At 49.5% G+C, this 15,611-nt stretch overlaps 4 protein-coding genes across 4 annotated transcripts; 2 read left to right on the forward strand and 2 right to left on the reverse strand.

Moving 5' to 3' along the window:
* Positions 1 to 632: 632 nt before the first annotated feature.
* BDP81DRAFT_321766 (metallo-beta-lactamase superfamily protein) lies at positions 633 to 1,880 on the reverse strand (the record flags this gene model as incomplete). The annotated part of the gene is made up of 3 exons (XM_060584645.1): positions 633 to 1,227; positions 1,299 to 1,439; positions 1,528 to 1,880. The coding sequence occupies 3 exons, from the start codon at positions 1,878 to 1,880 to the stop codon at positions 633 to 635; spliced, it is 1,089 nt and encodes a 362-aa protein (XP_060444199.1).
* A 481-nt stretch (positions 1,881 to 2,361) lies between these two features.
* On the forward strand, positions 2,362 to 4,496 carry BDP81DRAFT_376234 (allantoate permease). The gene is made up of 5 exons (XM_060586733.1): positions 2,362 to 2,787; positions 2,864 to 3,183; positions 3,253 to 3,965; positions 4,025 to 4,233; positions 4,286 to 4,496. Exons 1-5 carry the CDS (start codon positions 2,527 to 2,529, stop codon positions 4,310 to 4,312), a joined length of 1,530 nt encoding a protein of 509 aa, XP_060444200.1. The 5' UTR covers positions 2,362 to 2,526; the 3' UTR covers positions 4,313 to 4,496.
* A 6,520-nt stretch (positions 4,497 to 11,016) lies between these two features.
* BDP81DRAFT_461822 (uncharacterized protein) lies at positions 11,017 to 13,204 on the forward strand (the record flags this gene model as incomplete). Its single annotated transcript, XM_060593827.1, has 7 exons — positions 11,017 to 11,130; positions 11,182 to 11,209; positions 11,291 to 12,147; positions 12,211 to 12,386; positions 12,430 to 12,485; positions 12,594 to 12,659; positions 12,759 to 13,204. 7 exons carry the CDS (start codon positions 11,017 to 11,019, stop codon positions 13,202 to 13,204), a joined length of 1,743 nt encoding a protein of 580 aa, XP_060444201.1.
* A 172-nt stretch (positions 13,205 to 13,376) lies between these two features.
* Positions 13,377 to 15,008, reverse strand: BDP81DRAFT_461823 (uncharacterized protein; the record flags this gene model as incomplete). The annotated part of the gene is made up of 5 exons (XM_060593828.1): positions 13,377 to 13,960; positions 14,025 to 14,505; positions 14,540 to 14,701; positions 14,750 to 14,887; positions 14,994 to 15,008. 5 exons carry the CDS (start codon positions 15,006 to 15,008, stop codon positions 13,377 to 13,379), a joined length of 1,380 nt encoding a protein of 459 aa, XP_060444202.1.
* Between the last annotated feature and the right edge of the window lie 603 nt (positions 15,009 to 15,611).

The raw sequence follows: 15,611 nt of genomic DNA on the forward strand, positions 1-15,611 counted from the left end.
GACAACAGTGGATTAGGGCGTTTGCACAATTATGATGAACACCGAGTAACGTAGTTAGCCTGCAGAGATCTGAGGCTTGGAGTTAGGTGGAGACGGAAGAGGGCATTCGCGGGGATGCCGGCGGTAGAATATCACCCAACCTTACCGCGATAGACAAACAAACTTCGGCTCGGCGCGCTCGGTGGGTTCGGCTATCCCAATCAGGAAAGTGCCGAAATGCCCCAGTCCTACCGCAATGCAGGGCTCAGATGAATTGCAAGCCACGGCAAAGGTAATTACTACCTGAGTAGGCGACTCAGGGCATCCAGACCATGCATTCGTACTGACTCCTCCATTCACCAGTCACTTGGTACGGTAACTAAGGCACAGAGTTGACTTGTTGAAGAGACTTTCCTGCAGAGACTTGTCATCAGATGATACTGAGAACTTCTATGTGTCTTCAGGCGAAAATATTCCAGTTCAGTTATTCGGTGCAACACATAATCTCGGGGCACAGGGTCGCAAATAGATAGAGTAATGGAACCAAGCGAAAGTTTAATAAACGGATACTCTGCAGATGCCTTAGTAAGTTTTCAAGACATTCTGGTTGGCAACTGCAGGAAGATGGGTATTTTATAAATTAGGCCCGATTTCTACAGCAGCCCCTTCGAGTCCCAGTACGACTCCAGGTCGCGAAAGAATGACCATTTAACTTTCTCCCCCCAGCCTTTTGATTTCCAGTCGTTGAGATCGCTGGGAAAATGAGGCACACCGTCTCTGACTGTCGAGTCATGTGCTATAATGACAAAGATGTTCTCGTCACAATCTAATTCTTGGAGACATCCTACTGTCCTTCCCACCATAGGAAGGTCCAGGCCAAAGGTTACATCGAAGAGTGTATCTGTGGATGCTCTACCCCGAGACTTCTGGAGCTCGTCCCAAGCGCTACCAGGACAAAGTGCGGTATCTCCGTGCGGTCGGCAAGGATGTGGTGAGATTGACGCGGGAACAGGCAGATGCTTTGAAGGCCGGAAGATTCCTGCGTAGTGACAGACGTCACCTCCAAAAAGAATAAACGTGTCCGGACTTTGATTTGTCCGGGCTAGTCCGCATAGGTGACCCACGGCATGGCCTGGGCTATCCAGCAAGTAGAAAGAGCCATCTCCGAAGTAGTCGAATGCCGGGAACCGCCCGATGCGAATGGTTTGAGGCCCTTTTTCAAACGAGATTTCTCTCAAGTTCCGATCACTTGGAATTGATACAATTTTGTAAGCTACAAGCGCCAGGCTATCATAGTTGGGGTTGTTGCAATGACTTACGCATAATCCTTCTCAAGTATAGGAGAGTCGGGGTTTGCAGGTGCTCCCGGAAGCATCGCCGCCTTGAATCCTGGCCCAACGATCAAGTCTGTCGTTTTCGGGAATGTGGATGGATCACCAATATGATCCCAATGCCAGTGGCTGGGTAGCCACATCAGGTTAAGGGATCGCTCTGTACGCAAGAGAAAAGAAGATTTGGAAAAGAGAATATGGCTTATGCTCTACGTACCTCCAGATCACTGCTTCGACATCCTCCGGAGCAACACCACTTTCTTCCAAAATATCCTTCACATTTTTTTTCACCTGAATATCGTAATTCGTGGTTGGCAAGTAATTAGTTATCGAAGGCGCATAGTTGTTGTAGTCTTTTCTGATCCCTAGATCCCATACCAGCTTCCGACCAGAAGGGTGCTCCAGGAGAAAGCAGAGAGAAGGGGAAGTTTTGAAAGTTTCCAGACCCGGAACATCAGGAGCCATGAAACGCTTGAGGATAGCCGGCCCAAAGTTGACAGGGTTGATCATCTTCACAACCACCGTCTCCCTTCCTTCTGGCAACGAAACAACAGGAGCTTTGAGTGACATGATGACGCTTCGTTTGTGAGGTTTCGAATGTGCAGTATGAGACGTTTCTGGAATATTGGTAAATGGTAAGGAACCTTTGTCTAAATTTGATCAGGTCTCGTGTACGCAATCATTTGTTCGGGTCGTTTAATGGTATCATGGAAAAGCTCGCCGTCAACAAGGAGCCAGAAAAGAACCACAGAAAGATCTGCCGGCCCCTCAGTAGCACCGAGCTATGGCCTTGCGGGGGAGAATTTCCAAGTTGTTTACGGGCGCTTTCGGCGGTCGGTTACCCCTAAGCGGTGTAGTTGCTCCCCTACACTACAAGGTTTCTTGTGGCCGGTAACCCGTCTTGAATTACCGAAGTGCCGTGTCAGTGAGACAGCCACCCAGTTCAACGAGTGCCACGCTGTGATTCAGACCCCCGGGATTAGGGACCACGTTCTCGATGCAAGCCGGCTGATCCAGCGTCCTTGCCCAGTCAACTATTCCTGCCTGCATTGCAGTTTGCTCATGAAGAAGTCTCGTTAGCTCGCGGTTCCCCGGATTACAGGACGCGCTAAGTCAGGCCTGCTTCTTTTATAACATTGACTTGGTTTCCCTCGTATGATGTGGCCATCTCTTCGGGATCCTACAAGTCGACATCCGAGTTCAAGTTTCAGCAAACATGTCTGATCTCGCCAAGTCTGCAGAAAGTGTTCAGCAAGTGGAGCGACCAGATGGTATTGCAGAAATGAAGCCGAGCGCTACTGTTGACACTGTCCACAACGACGAGGCACTCAAGGTGCTCGAAGGCTACACCGGCGACTTTGAATGGACAAAGAAAGAAGAGAAGAAACTCAGAAGAAAGATAGATTGGAGATTGATGCCAGTGCTATGCATGACATACGGTCTCCAATATTATGACAAAGCCATGCTTTCGCAGGCGGTAAGCAAACACTCGTGCAATCCATTGGGCCTCTAGTTCTTGTTTTGCATCAAGCCACTGACTTGCGGTTTGACAGGCTCTCTTCGGATTGCGAACCGACTTGGACCTGACAGTTGGGGATCGATATTCCATGTCGGCCGCCATTTTCTACCTCGGATTCATCGTCGGTGCCTACCCAACCATGATTCTGGCCCAACGATTCCCCATCGAGCGAGTCGCCTCGGTCATTGTCACTCTCTGGGGCCTCACCCTGTTACTGACGACCGTATGCACAAATTATCGTGGCCTTTACGCCCAACGGTTTTGTCTTGGGCTACTAGAGAGCGGTATCAGTCCAATGTTCATGCTCATTGTCGGAAGTTGGTACAAAAAGAACGAGCAAGCCATGCGAATGGGGTATGTTAACCACCTGCACCATAGTCTTGAGGAGAGTTTACGGTTGTACTAACGGACATTCGAACATAGTATCTGGTACAGCTGCACGGGCTACGTTTCGATATTCTCTCCACTGATCAACTATGGTTTCGGCAAGCTCAACGGCGGAGTCTCTTCATGGAGATACATGTTCTACTTTGCCGGGTCGCTGACAATTGTCTGGGGTCTTCTCCTGTACTTTGTCCTTCCTCCCGACCCCATTCGAGCAAAGGGCTTCAACGACAGAGAACGATATATCTTGGTTGCACGGTTGCGGAGTAACAACTCGGGCGTGCGCAACACTCACTACAAGATGGAGCAAGTTGGCGAGCTGGGTCTTGACATCAAGTTTTGGTTGGTCTTTGCCATTGCATTCCTCTGCATGATTGCGAATGGACCCATCTCGACATTTGTTCCCATCATCATCAACGGCTTCGGATTCAGCACTCTTAACTCCCTTTTGCTCACTATCCCAGCGGGTGCATATGGAGGCACTGTGCAACTCCTCATGCCTTACCTGGCATACAAATTCAAGAATTGCCGAACCTGGATTGTGTTTGGTGCACAGATGGGAACAACTCTCGCTGCTCTTCTGCTGTGGCTACTGCCGAGGTCTGCCAAAGGGGCTCTTCTCTTTGCGGCCTACATCTTGCCGTCCGTCGGAGGAGGATATGCCGTTCTTATGGGTCTTCAGATTGCCAACACCTCAGGTTACACGAAACGTTCAATTGCTTCGTCTGGCCTCTACATTGGATACTGCCTCGGTATGTCAAGCCTGTCTTTTTCGTGGCCACGATTCCACGAGGACTAATCCCCCGAACAGGCAACTTTGTCGGCCCTTTGGTCTTCCGGAAGGAAGATGCGCCCAACTATGCCCCTGGCTTCATCGTTGTTGTGATTACGTCTCTAGCTGCGGGAGTGCTCGGTCTCGTTTATCGATTTGTCTGCATCTGGTACAACAACAAGCGTGACAAGGCCGGTATCATGGAGGGCTTTGACCACGCCTACGAGGACTATCTCACCGATATGAAGGTACGTTGGCCCAGGTTTTTCAAAGTGTTTGACAATGCTGACCAAGTTGCAGAACCCCCAGTTCAGATATATCCTCTAGGTGGATAATGTATGGTCGTGATTTTATCGCGGAGCGTCGGATACTTGCCTTCTGCTACCTTTGTTATTTCGACGTGCTGGTCGTTGGGCTGGAGGAATGGAACAGAACGTAGTTAAGTCAGAATTATTCAAGTAATTTCGTATACCTAGTACCGAGTTTCCTAATGAAACCTTCACTCTTTGGGCCTTTTGCAATTCCTGTCCAGTCATCAAAGAAAGTTTACTTAAATAGTCTAACCTCTTCAAGGATGAGTTCACTGCGGCCATCAAGTAAGCTCCCATGTAGGTCGCTGAGCGGCAGAATCAGCATTAAGGAAGAGCTGAACAGTAGAATGAAGTAGCTAGAGAAGGAAATACGATGAAATTCAAGGTATGTGTTCCAGGTATCCGGCTCACAAGGCTCACGTGGCAGCTTGAGTGAGAAGCCAGGAATTGGCGGTTCTGTCGGATTGTCTCTGCTGGGACCACGGCCACCAACCACCCAACTAAACCCCACGACTTGGCAACGCCATCCTTGATGTGGAAAGCCACGTACGAATCGCATCTTGCTTCCTGGCCCCATGGACCCAATGGTTCGAAGCTCCCAAAGCCTAGTAAATCCCCTAATGTAGGTGTTGGTTCACGGGGTCGTATACGACAAATAGTGGTAGCAATTATCACTCGTCTGTTGGTGATCCTATTGCTTGTTCTTCTTGTTGTTGTTCTATCTTACTGTTGGGCAGCGATTATCAGGTAGGGGGTCAATGGGATGTATTGATGAGTATGAAGAACGAGTGGCTATGGGAATATCCCGACTATCTATATAGTGAGTGGAAGACCCTTTATACTGGCATATCCTTGGCAAACTTAGTCATGCTTGTGTAAGACCATATTGTTTCATAGGCATGGTGTGACAATCGTTGTAACGAGTGTACTGGGATGGGCCTGACACACCCCCCTAGGTTCAAGTCTTTGCTTGAAGCTATTCACACTTCTTCCTGGCCCAGCAGGTGTGTGATGTTAACAAGACGAAGTTGACGAACGAATTCTCGGTGTTTTTGTGCGTTCAGTGGTTTGGTTAGACCATCAGCGATAGTGCTATTGGTATCCATCCACTTGAAAGTGATGTCTCCTTTCCGACAGACTTGGCGAGCCCACAAATTCTGTATATCGATATGTTTCAGCCTGGAGGTTCTGTGGGGCTTTTCATCTGTCAGAAGACGAAGAGTTTGACTGTTGTCGCAGTAAATAGTAGGGAAACCGTCTGGTTGAATCTGGAGATTCTCCATTAACCTTATGGTTGCCATATACTCTCTTGTGGCTTGAGTGAGAGCAACTAGTTCTGCTTCCGTTGATGAGGTAACTACACAGGTCTGCTTTGTGGCTCTCCATTCAATAGGACCACCAAAGAGCATGGTGATATACCCCTGACTGCTTCGTCGTGTATTGAGGTCATCAGCAAATGCTGCGTCGGAAGAACAGCACAGTCTTCCGTCTGCTGACCCATCGTATTCAATTGCTAATCCCTTGGTTCGGGCAAGGTAGGCAAGACATCTGTCTGCCGCTTCCATGTGCGATGGACCAGGATTCTGAAGATATTCAGAGAGTCTTGATGTTGTATGTGATATATCGGGTCTGGCAATAACAGCTGCATAGTTGAGAGATCCAACCTTGCTCTGATATTCGATGATTGTCTGTTTTGACGCTTGACCATCGTATTTGACAAGTTGATCAAGTGCCATTGGAGTCATTGGCCATCCTTTGTTGTTTTGGACCTTATACTTGGTCTCAAGAGAGTCAATGTAGTTATCGAGGGATAGCCATATCTTTTTGGCATTGATGTCTCTGATAATTCTGATGCCAAGAAACCATCGGAGATCGCCCATATCTCTGAGTTGGTAATGGTTGTGAAGATCATCAGTGATCTTTTTGGCCTCTTCCTGCAGGTCAGGGAGGAAAGCGATCACTATATCGTCTACAAATATAAAGACGATGATCCCATCTCTCATGAAGACACACTCGTCTTCCTCAAGTTGGCGAAAGCCTATTTGCTTCATAGTTTTGGTAATGTGACGTTGCCAGAGGAGAGGCGACCTCCTGAGGCCATATAAAGCTCTGAGAAGCAAAAGACAACTCTCATATTCCTCAAAGCCAGGTGGGTGTCTGACATACACCACCTCATCTAGCCAGGCGTTTGTGAACGCATTGACTGCATCTTTTTGCCAGAAACGAAGTCCAAACCTGGCTCCAAGGGCCATCATGGTTCTGAAGGTTCTGGCAGCAAGAGTTGATGCTGAAGTGTCGAGATCGTTCGGCGGTTGAAGATTGCCTTGGACACAAATCCTTGCTTTGAACTTGTGAAGATAGCCGTGCTTGTCGAACTTATAAGTGAACACCCATAATAAGGGGATAATAAAGTGTTTTTCCTTGTCGACGTTGCAGATCTGAACTCTCTTCCATGTGGCGATATCCCAATGGTGTTTTAGCTCAGATTCACAAGCAGCTTTCCATTCCTTGAAGAAGGGGTGCTTTTGAGCCTCTCTCCAGTTTCTGGGAGTTGGAGGAAGATCTCTCTTGTGCATCTTTCTTGTCGCATCCATCGTTGCGCTATGGAGTGCGCTTGTGTTGGCGGATATGTAGGCGATATACTGCTTCTGATAGAGACCTCTCGATTCAGAGCCTGCTGCCTCTTTACTTGGTTTCCGTCGCCTCGGGGATTTCAGGATGTTGGAAGAGTCAACCCCTTCACTTTTGTCGTATTTCTGGCGTCTTTTGATAACGTTGCTGAGGGGCTGTTGACCTACACCTTCCAAAGTGTTATTGTTGGAAGTATTGCTACCATCTCCACTCGTTGGAGTTGGTGAAGTCGCTGATTGGGTTGGTGATGAACCTTCTGGTCGAGGGGAGCCTTCCACCCACCCAGGTTCGATCTGATGGTCCCTATGTAAGGGTTGATTTTCTTCTTGTTGAGACACTGTCTCTTCTGTGTTGACATAGATGGTTTCATGGATTACTTCGTCTGAAGTAATGGCTGACGATGAAGATGGAAGTGGAGGGCTACTAGACATCACCCCCCAGCCGAAGAGATATCGAGGCTGGTTTCTGTTCCTCTTACAGAACTGCCAGGCTGGCTGGATAGGCGGTTACCTAGCGTCACTTCTTCCCTAAGACAAGGTAGAGTTGGAAGACTATTATCTGGAGCGAAAATAGAACTTTGGCGGTCTGACGGATGAGTTGCATAGGTATCTGGGGCCGCGAAATCCTCTAGAATGGATTCGATATCGTGATCAATATCGTCATGGAGTTCCAACAGGTCTAGATGCCCTGTCTGCTCTCTTATCTGTACGGCATCAAGTTGCTGGACTTCTGAAGGATTGTAGACAACTGATTCGTCAAATGACACGTCTCTGGATCTGAAAACCTGATTCAGAGTAGGGACCCATATGCGATAGATGTTCGAGCTATCATATCCACAGAGATAGCCAATATGAGCTCTAGGTGCCATCTTGGCTGACTTTTGGCGGCCAGCCATGTAGTTTTTGGTCAGAGGATAGGCTCTGCAACCATATCTCTTGAGATGGCTAAGCGATGATAGTTCTGGGCGCTTTGTACCCTTGTTGGCATTCAGCCACGCATTCGTCTTTCCTTCTGGTGTCATCCAGTTGATCTTCCTTCTTGGAGTTCGGTTGCCAAGATAGACGGCTGCCGCTGTTGTCTCTGGCCAGAGTTGTGGGGGAAAGTTTGACTGTATACAGAGAGCTCTTGCTGCAGCAAATATAACTCCCCCAGCTCTCTCGGCTTGGCCGTTTTGTGCTGATGTGTATGGTGCTGTTCTCTCCAGAATGATCCCTTCCTCGGAGGTGTAGTCCTCTATGTTGGTCTGTAGAGACACATCCCCATCAAGCCGTAAAAATCGTACAACAATATCGTATTGCACTGAGAGAAACTTGACTAGTTGCTTGATAAATCGGAGGCCAAGAAGTCGTCGATGTGGAAGTGCTCTCTGGAGCTTCAGCTTGGTGTATGGGCATGTGGCGATAATACTGACTTTCGCCCCATTGTACGCTTCCTCCATCAGAAAGAAGTCAATGTTGATCCTCTCGAATGGGTAAGTGGTTTTGTAAATTGGTTGACGTCTTGAGATGCTCCTCATTGCTTTGGCCTGTCTACATGTCTCGCAGTCCTCTATCAGAAGACCCTCTATTCCTGCATCTGAGGATGCCTTGGATAGGTGTTGAAGAGCCGCCTTATTTGCGTGGCTGAGTCGTTCGTGCCACAGTTTGGCGTTCTCCTTGCTGGTTGCTCGAGGCTGAGAAGAGGATGAGAAATAGACTGCCCCTTGGCCGTCAGGAGGCTCGAGATGATACTGTGATTCTAGTATCCAGATTTGAAATTGAGGACTGCCCTGATTGTCTTCAAGGCATCGTTGCCTTGCCGAGAACCAAAGTCCTTGCTCCTCTAATCTGATGGTACTGATCAGGGTAGTTGGAGCGTCTGGTACTAAATATGCGCTGTTGATTCGCAATTGATGAGGTTGGCCCATTGCATCTACTGCATTGACTATCATGGTCCCTTTTGCGGTTGCAATAATAGGCCCATTTGGGGTGTCAAAGGTCTTCTTGACAGGGTTTAGATCTGCAAAGCGAGATTTGTCCCATGTGAGGGTATCTGATGCCCCGCTGTCAACAAGTACAGCGTGTTTGTTATCGCTGGCTTGAGCGATGTGCTGACAGCTGCCATTTGGTTCTTCTGGCACTGAGCTGGTATCCGACCAGTCAGTATCTGAGTCTGATGGACTGGATGCCCGTATGTAGTTGGCCTTGCTGGCCTTCTGTTCTGCCAATTGGTCTGGAGAGACGCTCTTGGTCCTGCTTTGCTCTATCTTTTCCTTTAGCCTAGGGTTGTTGGCAAGGAAATCTTGAGCCATCTGGATCTTCGCTGTGTCTCCAGTCCAGCCGGATGGACGAATGTATGGGTTCAAATAGAAGCATTCCTGATAAAAGTGCTTCTTCCCATCTAATAGACAAAAGGGTTTCGGCCTGTTGTCCTTATCCTTTGGTTTTCGGCCAAAAGAAGCGTTGTTGGTGTTGCCCTTGGCTGAAACCCGTGGAGATTGGCCTTCTTCACGCTGTTGCCAAGTGGCATATGCACCGCCTGATTTGGAGTCTTCATCTCCATGCCCAGCCTCTAGCCAGGTTCTCAAATGCTGAAGGATTTTCTTGCCTGTCAGCCGTTCTGATGGATCAACGTCGTCAATTTCTTCCCTGGTTGTATCCCTAGCCATGGGAGCGACGAAGTCTGGATATACCCCTTTCAATGCGTTGAGAAGGGTGGTTTGTTGATGAGGTACACTCATCTCTTCACAGCCCAATCTGACTGCTTTGGAGAGATTGGTCTCACAAGATTGAATCCACTCTTGGGTGCCTGATCTCTTGATCCTCATGAGATGATCTCTATAGGTCTTGTAGGTAAGTCTTTTCTCCGCTTGAGGAGATCGTTGATACCTGTCCTTCAGGCTTCGCAGGGCTTCTCTTGGAGTATCAGCATCCACTAGCCAGGAGAGCATGGTTGGCTCGATAGTGGTGGTGATGTCTCTCATGGTTTTCTGAAGCGCCTGGGTTCTTCGCTCGTACTGCCTAAGCTCCTCGATATATACTCTGCTGTTGGCGTCAAACAGAGTAACTTGGTCGCTATTTGGGTCGACTGGCAGTTGTGGTCTGATAGGCGCAGTCAAGGCCTCATCAGAGTCAGGGTTGCAGAACTGCCATATCCCGTTAGATTTGGCATTCATCCTGATGAAGGTATACCAGTCTGGCCAGTCAGATTGGCTTTTAAGGCGAATAGTAGTCTGTACGGTAGACATCTTGTCCGATAGACTAATAGGTCGGTTGTGATACCCGTGGATTGACCAGGTGCCTGCCTGGGCTGCTAATAGACAAAGAGGTAGTTGACTGTGTGATGCTTATTCAGAGTATCCAGTGGTCAGAAAGACAACTGGGCTCATAACTGTTGGGCAGCGATTATCAGGTAGGGGGTCAATGGGATGTATTGATGAGTATGAAGAACGAGTGGCTATGGGAATATCCCGACTATCTATATAGTGAGTGGAAGACCCTTTATACTGGCATATCCTTGGCAAACTTAGTCATGCTTGTGTAAGACCATATTGTTTCATAGGCATGGTGTGACAATCGTTGTAACGAGTGTACTGGGATGGGCCTGACACTTACATTGTAGGCAGGAGTCGGTCGAAGTAGGTAGTGACGGCCTGGGTGGTTGCCCCACCTTTATCCGGCCGTGATGACTAAGCCAGTTGTCCCACTTCGCCCAGGGCAGGTGCCAGCCAGCCCATGGTACCTGCCTATTACTCCTTATCAGCCTTTGCTGTTCCAACAGTAGGAATACCTATTAGCCTAGGGTCCCCCGAGTGTCCCCCCTTTGCCCCCCTTCCCCTCCTCTCCCTTGTCTGATCCAATACCTCCCGTGTCCCAACAATCCAAGATCCTTCACTGTGACCGACTACCCCGTTCCCCGCATTTCTCCGCAGCCGACCCAAGCTCCAGCGCTCCATCTCCGCCCCCTCGGGTTCTGGGCCCAGGCTCAGACGCAGACTATCCTCATCTCACTGCAACCTGATCTGGTCCGTTCAAGGGAGTGTCGGAATTAGACTTTGTCTTTCGTCAACAACCTTGCCCTGAAAGATCTGTCCAAGTCCCACGAATTACCATGACGGAGACAATCAGTGAATGGCTTCCTTTCGATGCCTCGCAGCCCAAGCGCCGGCGGGCCGAGCTTGTCTGTGTAGTCTTTCACGGCAAGAAGGTCAAGTGCGATCTTCAGGTTTGTCTTAAGAGACGCACAATATTTTCGGATCGCTCTGACCACGTTTAGGCCAGAGCTTCTGAAGGATACCAGAGTTGTACGAACTGTGATGCCTGGGAGAAAGAGTGCCATCTTCGGCCTTCGAAGCGGACAAAATAGCGACGTCTTGTTCGACCAGGTCACTCAAGTCGCGTCCCAACACCACCAGCGACATCGGCTTCTGGTGATGAAGCAACCGCCTCACAAACGGATGCCGTTGCCGATGCCATCCATGTTCTATCAACAGGCTTTAATGAATTCGTTCCGCCACCTCCGCCGTCCCGCTCTCGCAACTCAGTATCAGAGCAGCACAGACATGCCTCATCCCCGTATTCAGTTGCCCCGATTATGCGCTCTCAAGAAGTTCATCTTGCACCATCGCCATCTCAGAGATCTCAGAGCAGCGATGCACACACTGAGGGTGTTGCAGAGAGCCATACTGGAGATATCGACACTGGTTTCTTACAGGTCTATGCGCCCGAGAATCAGTCTGACGCTGAGAAACAGGCATTAAAGGCGTGCTTGGACCACAAGTACAGTCTCTCGAATCCCCATGAACAGGATCTTCAAGAAAGCTTTGCCGAAACCTACTTCGAGTATTGCTATGCCTGGTGTCCGGTTTTGGATTCGGATACCCTTGCGAGCGATATTGCGCGATCTCCTCTCCTTGCAAACGCATTGGCAACTGCAGCAAGCAACGTGCAGCCTCCTCTGGTTCCTTACGAAGGACCAGCCGAGTACTACAAGAGGGCACGTACAATGTTTTACGAAGATGAAGAGACAGATGGTTTGACTACACTTATGGCCGTTTCTCTATTTTACTGGTGGGCTCCACGCCCCCCAAGCACAGTCCATCGACACTCATCATGGTGGTGGACGTCGGTCCTTATTCGTCATGCGCAGCAAATGAATCTCCATCGTGAGCCCACAGCTAGCCAAGTCGTTTCCGGCAACTTGAACCTGGGATTGCGAAGGAGGATCTGGTGGACCGCATTTGTAAGTGACTTGGGAACCGTTTTCTCATTCGGAATTTGCTAAGAATTATTTCAGGCTTGAGAGCGTTTGACTGCCTTGTGTCAGAGTAAGCCAGCGATCATCGATCTCGATGACTGTAACATTCAAGAACCCACGCTATCGGACTTTCCGAGTGATCTCAGGTCTCAAAGGAAAGGGGAAATATTCATTTACTGGGTTCGTCTCTGTGTTATCATCGGGAGAATTGTCAAAACACTCGCGTTCGACGCTGCCGACGGCCGAGATTTCACCTGACCATCACAGACAGGAGCTGGTGGACTGGGTCAATTCACTCCCTCCACACCTGCAACTACCCATCGGTTCAGCTCGCACTCAAAACTTTGACAAAGATGTGCATTAGTTACACCTTCCATATCTCACCACCATCATCGTTCTTCACCTCAAACGCTCTGCCAACACTCTGCCAGAAGCACTTCCTCCAGCTATTCTAGCAGCATCCTGTATCGCGAGAATACTGCGCGACATCTTATCTCGTGGCAATACCCGGTTTTTGATGGCCATTACTTGCTGGTACACTGGGACGGCGTTCATACCACTTCTTCAGGCCTGACAAATCCCGCACCTGGCGAAAGATGCCAATGACTGTCTAGATATCCTCGTGCGGGCAGCAGACCAGCTTCAGATCATGTGGGGTTCCGCCAACGTCATTCGGCAGGGTTTCTCACGACTAAGGGGTACCGAATCAGGTGCGGTCAGAGCCGCAAGGCCGGAGGCAGAGAACAATGAGCCCATCCATGATGGGACTGGGGTTTCCGTTCCTGGATCGCCAAATGCCGAGGCAGTGCCAATGGGCAGAGGAGGCCTGGATGACTTCGACTGGACTGCACTGTTCCCATTCGCTACACAACATACCGGGGGAATAGCTGACAGTCTCTTGACTGGTTGGGCACATGGCACAGCGACAAGAGGCTTTCCGTCTCCAGATAATGCGCTATTTCACGAGACCCTCGTGAATCAGTTTGAAGATTTGTTCGAGCCATTTGTGGATTATCGTTTGGACTTCATGGTCCCTGTATGAGGGCCGAGATGGCGAGTTGATACAGCCTTTGCATTTGTTGGCATAGAAACAAACAAAAGCCTAGGTAGTAATCAACTGATCCGCACTGGCAGTCTGCATTGGAGTACTTGGTCTGATTGATTAAACACTTTGTTACGGAAAATGCTACTAATCTAACAATTACATCTCGAATCTAGACTCCGCCGGTGCGTAAAACCTCGGCTTTCTCCACGTACCAAGACAAGTCGCTCTTTGAATCCATTTCCCACTCCGTGAATCCGTTGTCCATGAACCTGAAAGGGTTTGATGTACGGCAGCAAATATTGAAATCCTCGCCGCGGATGTTGGTGAGCATCCGGTTGAAGAGGTGGGCACTGCCACCGAACAGGGCTGTGACCCTGCCATCGACACGGTTCCTCTTGTACCAGCTCTTGCAGCCGCCGCTCCACACAAGTGTCTTGTGTACTTGGTCACTGTACTTGATAAAAGCATCAACAACCTCTTGTTTCGGCTCGACATATTTGATGTCCTCTGTAGCCATCTTCTTCACCCATTTCACAAAGTAGTCTCCTGTCCAGTTCAGAGACTCTACCAAGGACCCATGGCCGCCTAGGCAGTTGGGCCCCATCATCATGAAGTAGTTGGGATAGTCTGGAACAGCAACTGAGACGTAAGAGTCAGGATCCTCTGCCCATCTCGTGGCAAGATCAACATTCTCTTTTCCGACGATTGGGTATCTTGGACGATGAGAAACGTCGAATCCAGTAGCGCAGACAACTAAGGACTTGTCAGACATGCCGAAAAGCAAAAGACTCGAGCCATTTTAGATGGTTTTACTTACTAACGTCACACTCATAGAATTTGCCATCGGCTGTGTGAACACCGTTCTTCGAAACGCTGGTGATAGCACTGTTGGTGATGTTGCAGTTTGGTCGCAAGAATGACTCCAGATAGCCAGGACCAGGCGTAATGCGACGGCATCCCAACTCCCACTTTGGTATGAGCTTTTCACACAACTCCGGGTCATGGCCCAGCTTTTCTGCCATTTGTGCTGCTGCCAATCTCATGCCCTCCTTGTTGTTCTCGCCCTTCATGAAGATGTAGAAGGACTTGTTGGTGCGCGAAATGATTACCTTGCGATGTTCGAGGTGATACTCAGGGTCATGGAATCTTTTTCTCTCCTCGTCGGTATATCGTGGGTTAGGATCCGGGTCGTCCCTTTCAAGGTGCTTGGATGGAGGCGCGCGATAGTATACCCAAGCCGGTCCGCGGATGAAGTTCATCACGTCGATTCCAGGTAGCTTGGCCATCTGAGGCACGATCTGGATACCGGAAGAGCCAGCCGTTTCCGATCACAGCAATTCTCTTGTTAGAGTAGTCAAAGTCGTGATCCCAGCGAGCTGAGTGAGTGATGTGGCCCTCGAAATCTCGTAGACCAGGGACGTCAGGCCAGGATTCGTGAACCAGTACACCTTGTGCAGAGATCAAGACGTGACACAACTCGTCACGCTGTTCTCCCTGGTGTTCTACCGTGACTTTTCACTGGCCAAGCTCTTCCTGCCATACAGCGCCAACAACTTTGGTGTTCAACTGAAGATCGCGATCAAGATTCCACTTTCTGACTGTGTCTTTCATGTATTTGAGAATCTCAGCTCCCCTCGCATAGAAACAACTCCAGTCTGGGTTGGGATCAAACGGAAATGCCTAGAGATGTGATGAGCAGGCTTGATTGAGCGAGGTGGTTGCCATGTTCTTTCCCTCAGCCCTTCTTTGGTGGGCCGTTCCCAGTGGGATACAGGCTAATTATTACATAGTAGCGGGGCATCGAGATTATCTTGGGTCGCCTTTAAAATTTCAATTGTCGTGAGCCGGACCTCACACAAATCATTGACCGGTGCGAATACTAACTGGTTGCTGATGGAAATCACGTAGAATACAGAAACTGAACCCGTACAAGCGTCTTGTGTCTGAAAGTGTCGGGCTGGCTTTCGACACTTCTCCTCACTGTGTCCTCGAGCTTTCTTCCAGGACGCGTATTTCACCTACTTACTGACTTCAATGTTGTGAGGCCTGAGTTATTAGGTAAGTTACGATCATTCGCCCCTGTCGAATGTGCCAATCAGGCTTCCCAAGTCTATCGATGGGGCCATTGAATATAAAAGAGCCGGTTCGGTGCTGCCGAGGAGACATAAAAAATACGCCGGCGGTGCCGGATTGCCGGCCCACCTTGGCGCCGCGTCAAGGTGCCGTTCGGGCCGGCCCCACCGAGGCACCAGCCACGCGTCGGCGGCGAGCCAAGTTGGACGATGAAGTCACCGTGGAGCTAGGCGTAGCACCAAGGTGACCAGACGGCACTTCTGCCGTTCGCTGGCTTGGGACATGACTTACTGTCTACGACTTTGGAGCTACGGTAATGGGGAAAACCTTG

The sequence above is a fragment of the Colletotrichum phormii genome, assembly GCF_030913505.1.
Source record: "Colletotrichum phormii strain CBS 102054 chromosome Unknown BDP81scaffold_12, whole genome shotgun sequence".
NCBI classification, from domain to species: domain Eukaryota; kingdom Fungi; phylum Ascomycota; class Sordariomycetes; order Glomerellales; family Glomerellaceae; genus Colletotrichum; species Colletotrichum phormii.

Excerpts from the sequence above, each read along its gene's own strand:
- BDP81DRAFT_376234 (XM_060586733.1), top strand. The coding sequence starts at position 2,527 with ATGTCTGATCTCGCCAAGTCTGCAGAAAGTGTTCAGCAAGTGGAGCGA. Across the intron at positions 2,788-2,863 it reads AAGCCATGCTTTCGCAGGCG|GCTCTCTTCGGATTGCGAAC; the intron begins GTAAGCAAACAC and ends GCGGTTTGACAG. Across the intron at positions 3,966-4,024 it reads CTACATTGGATACTGCCTCG|GCAACTTTGTCGGCCCTTTG; the intron begins GTATGTCAAGCC and ends TCCCCCGAACAG.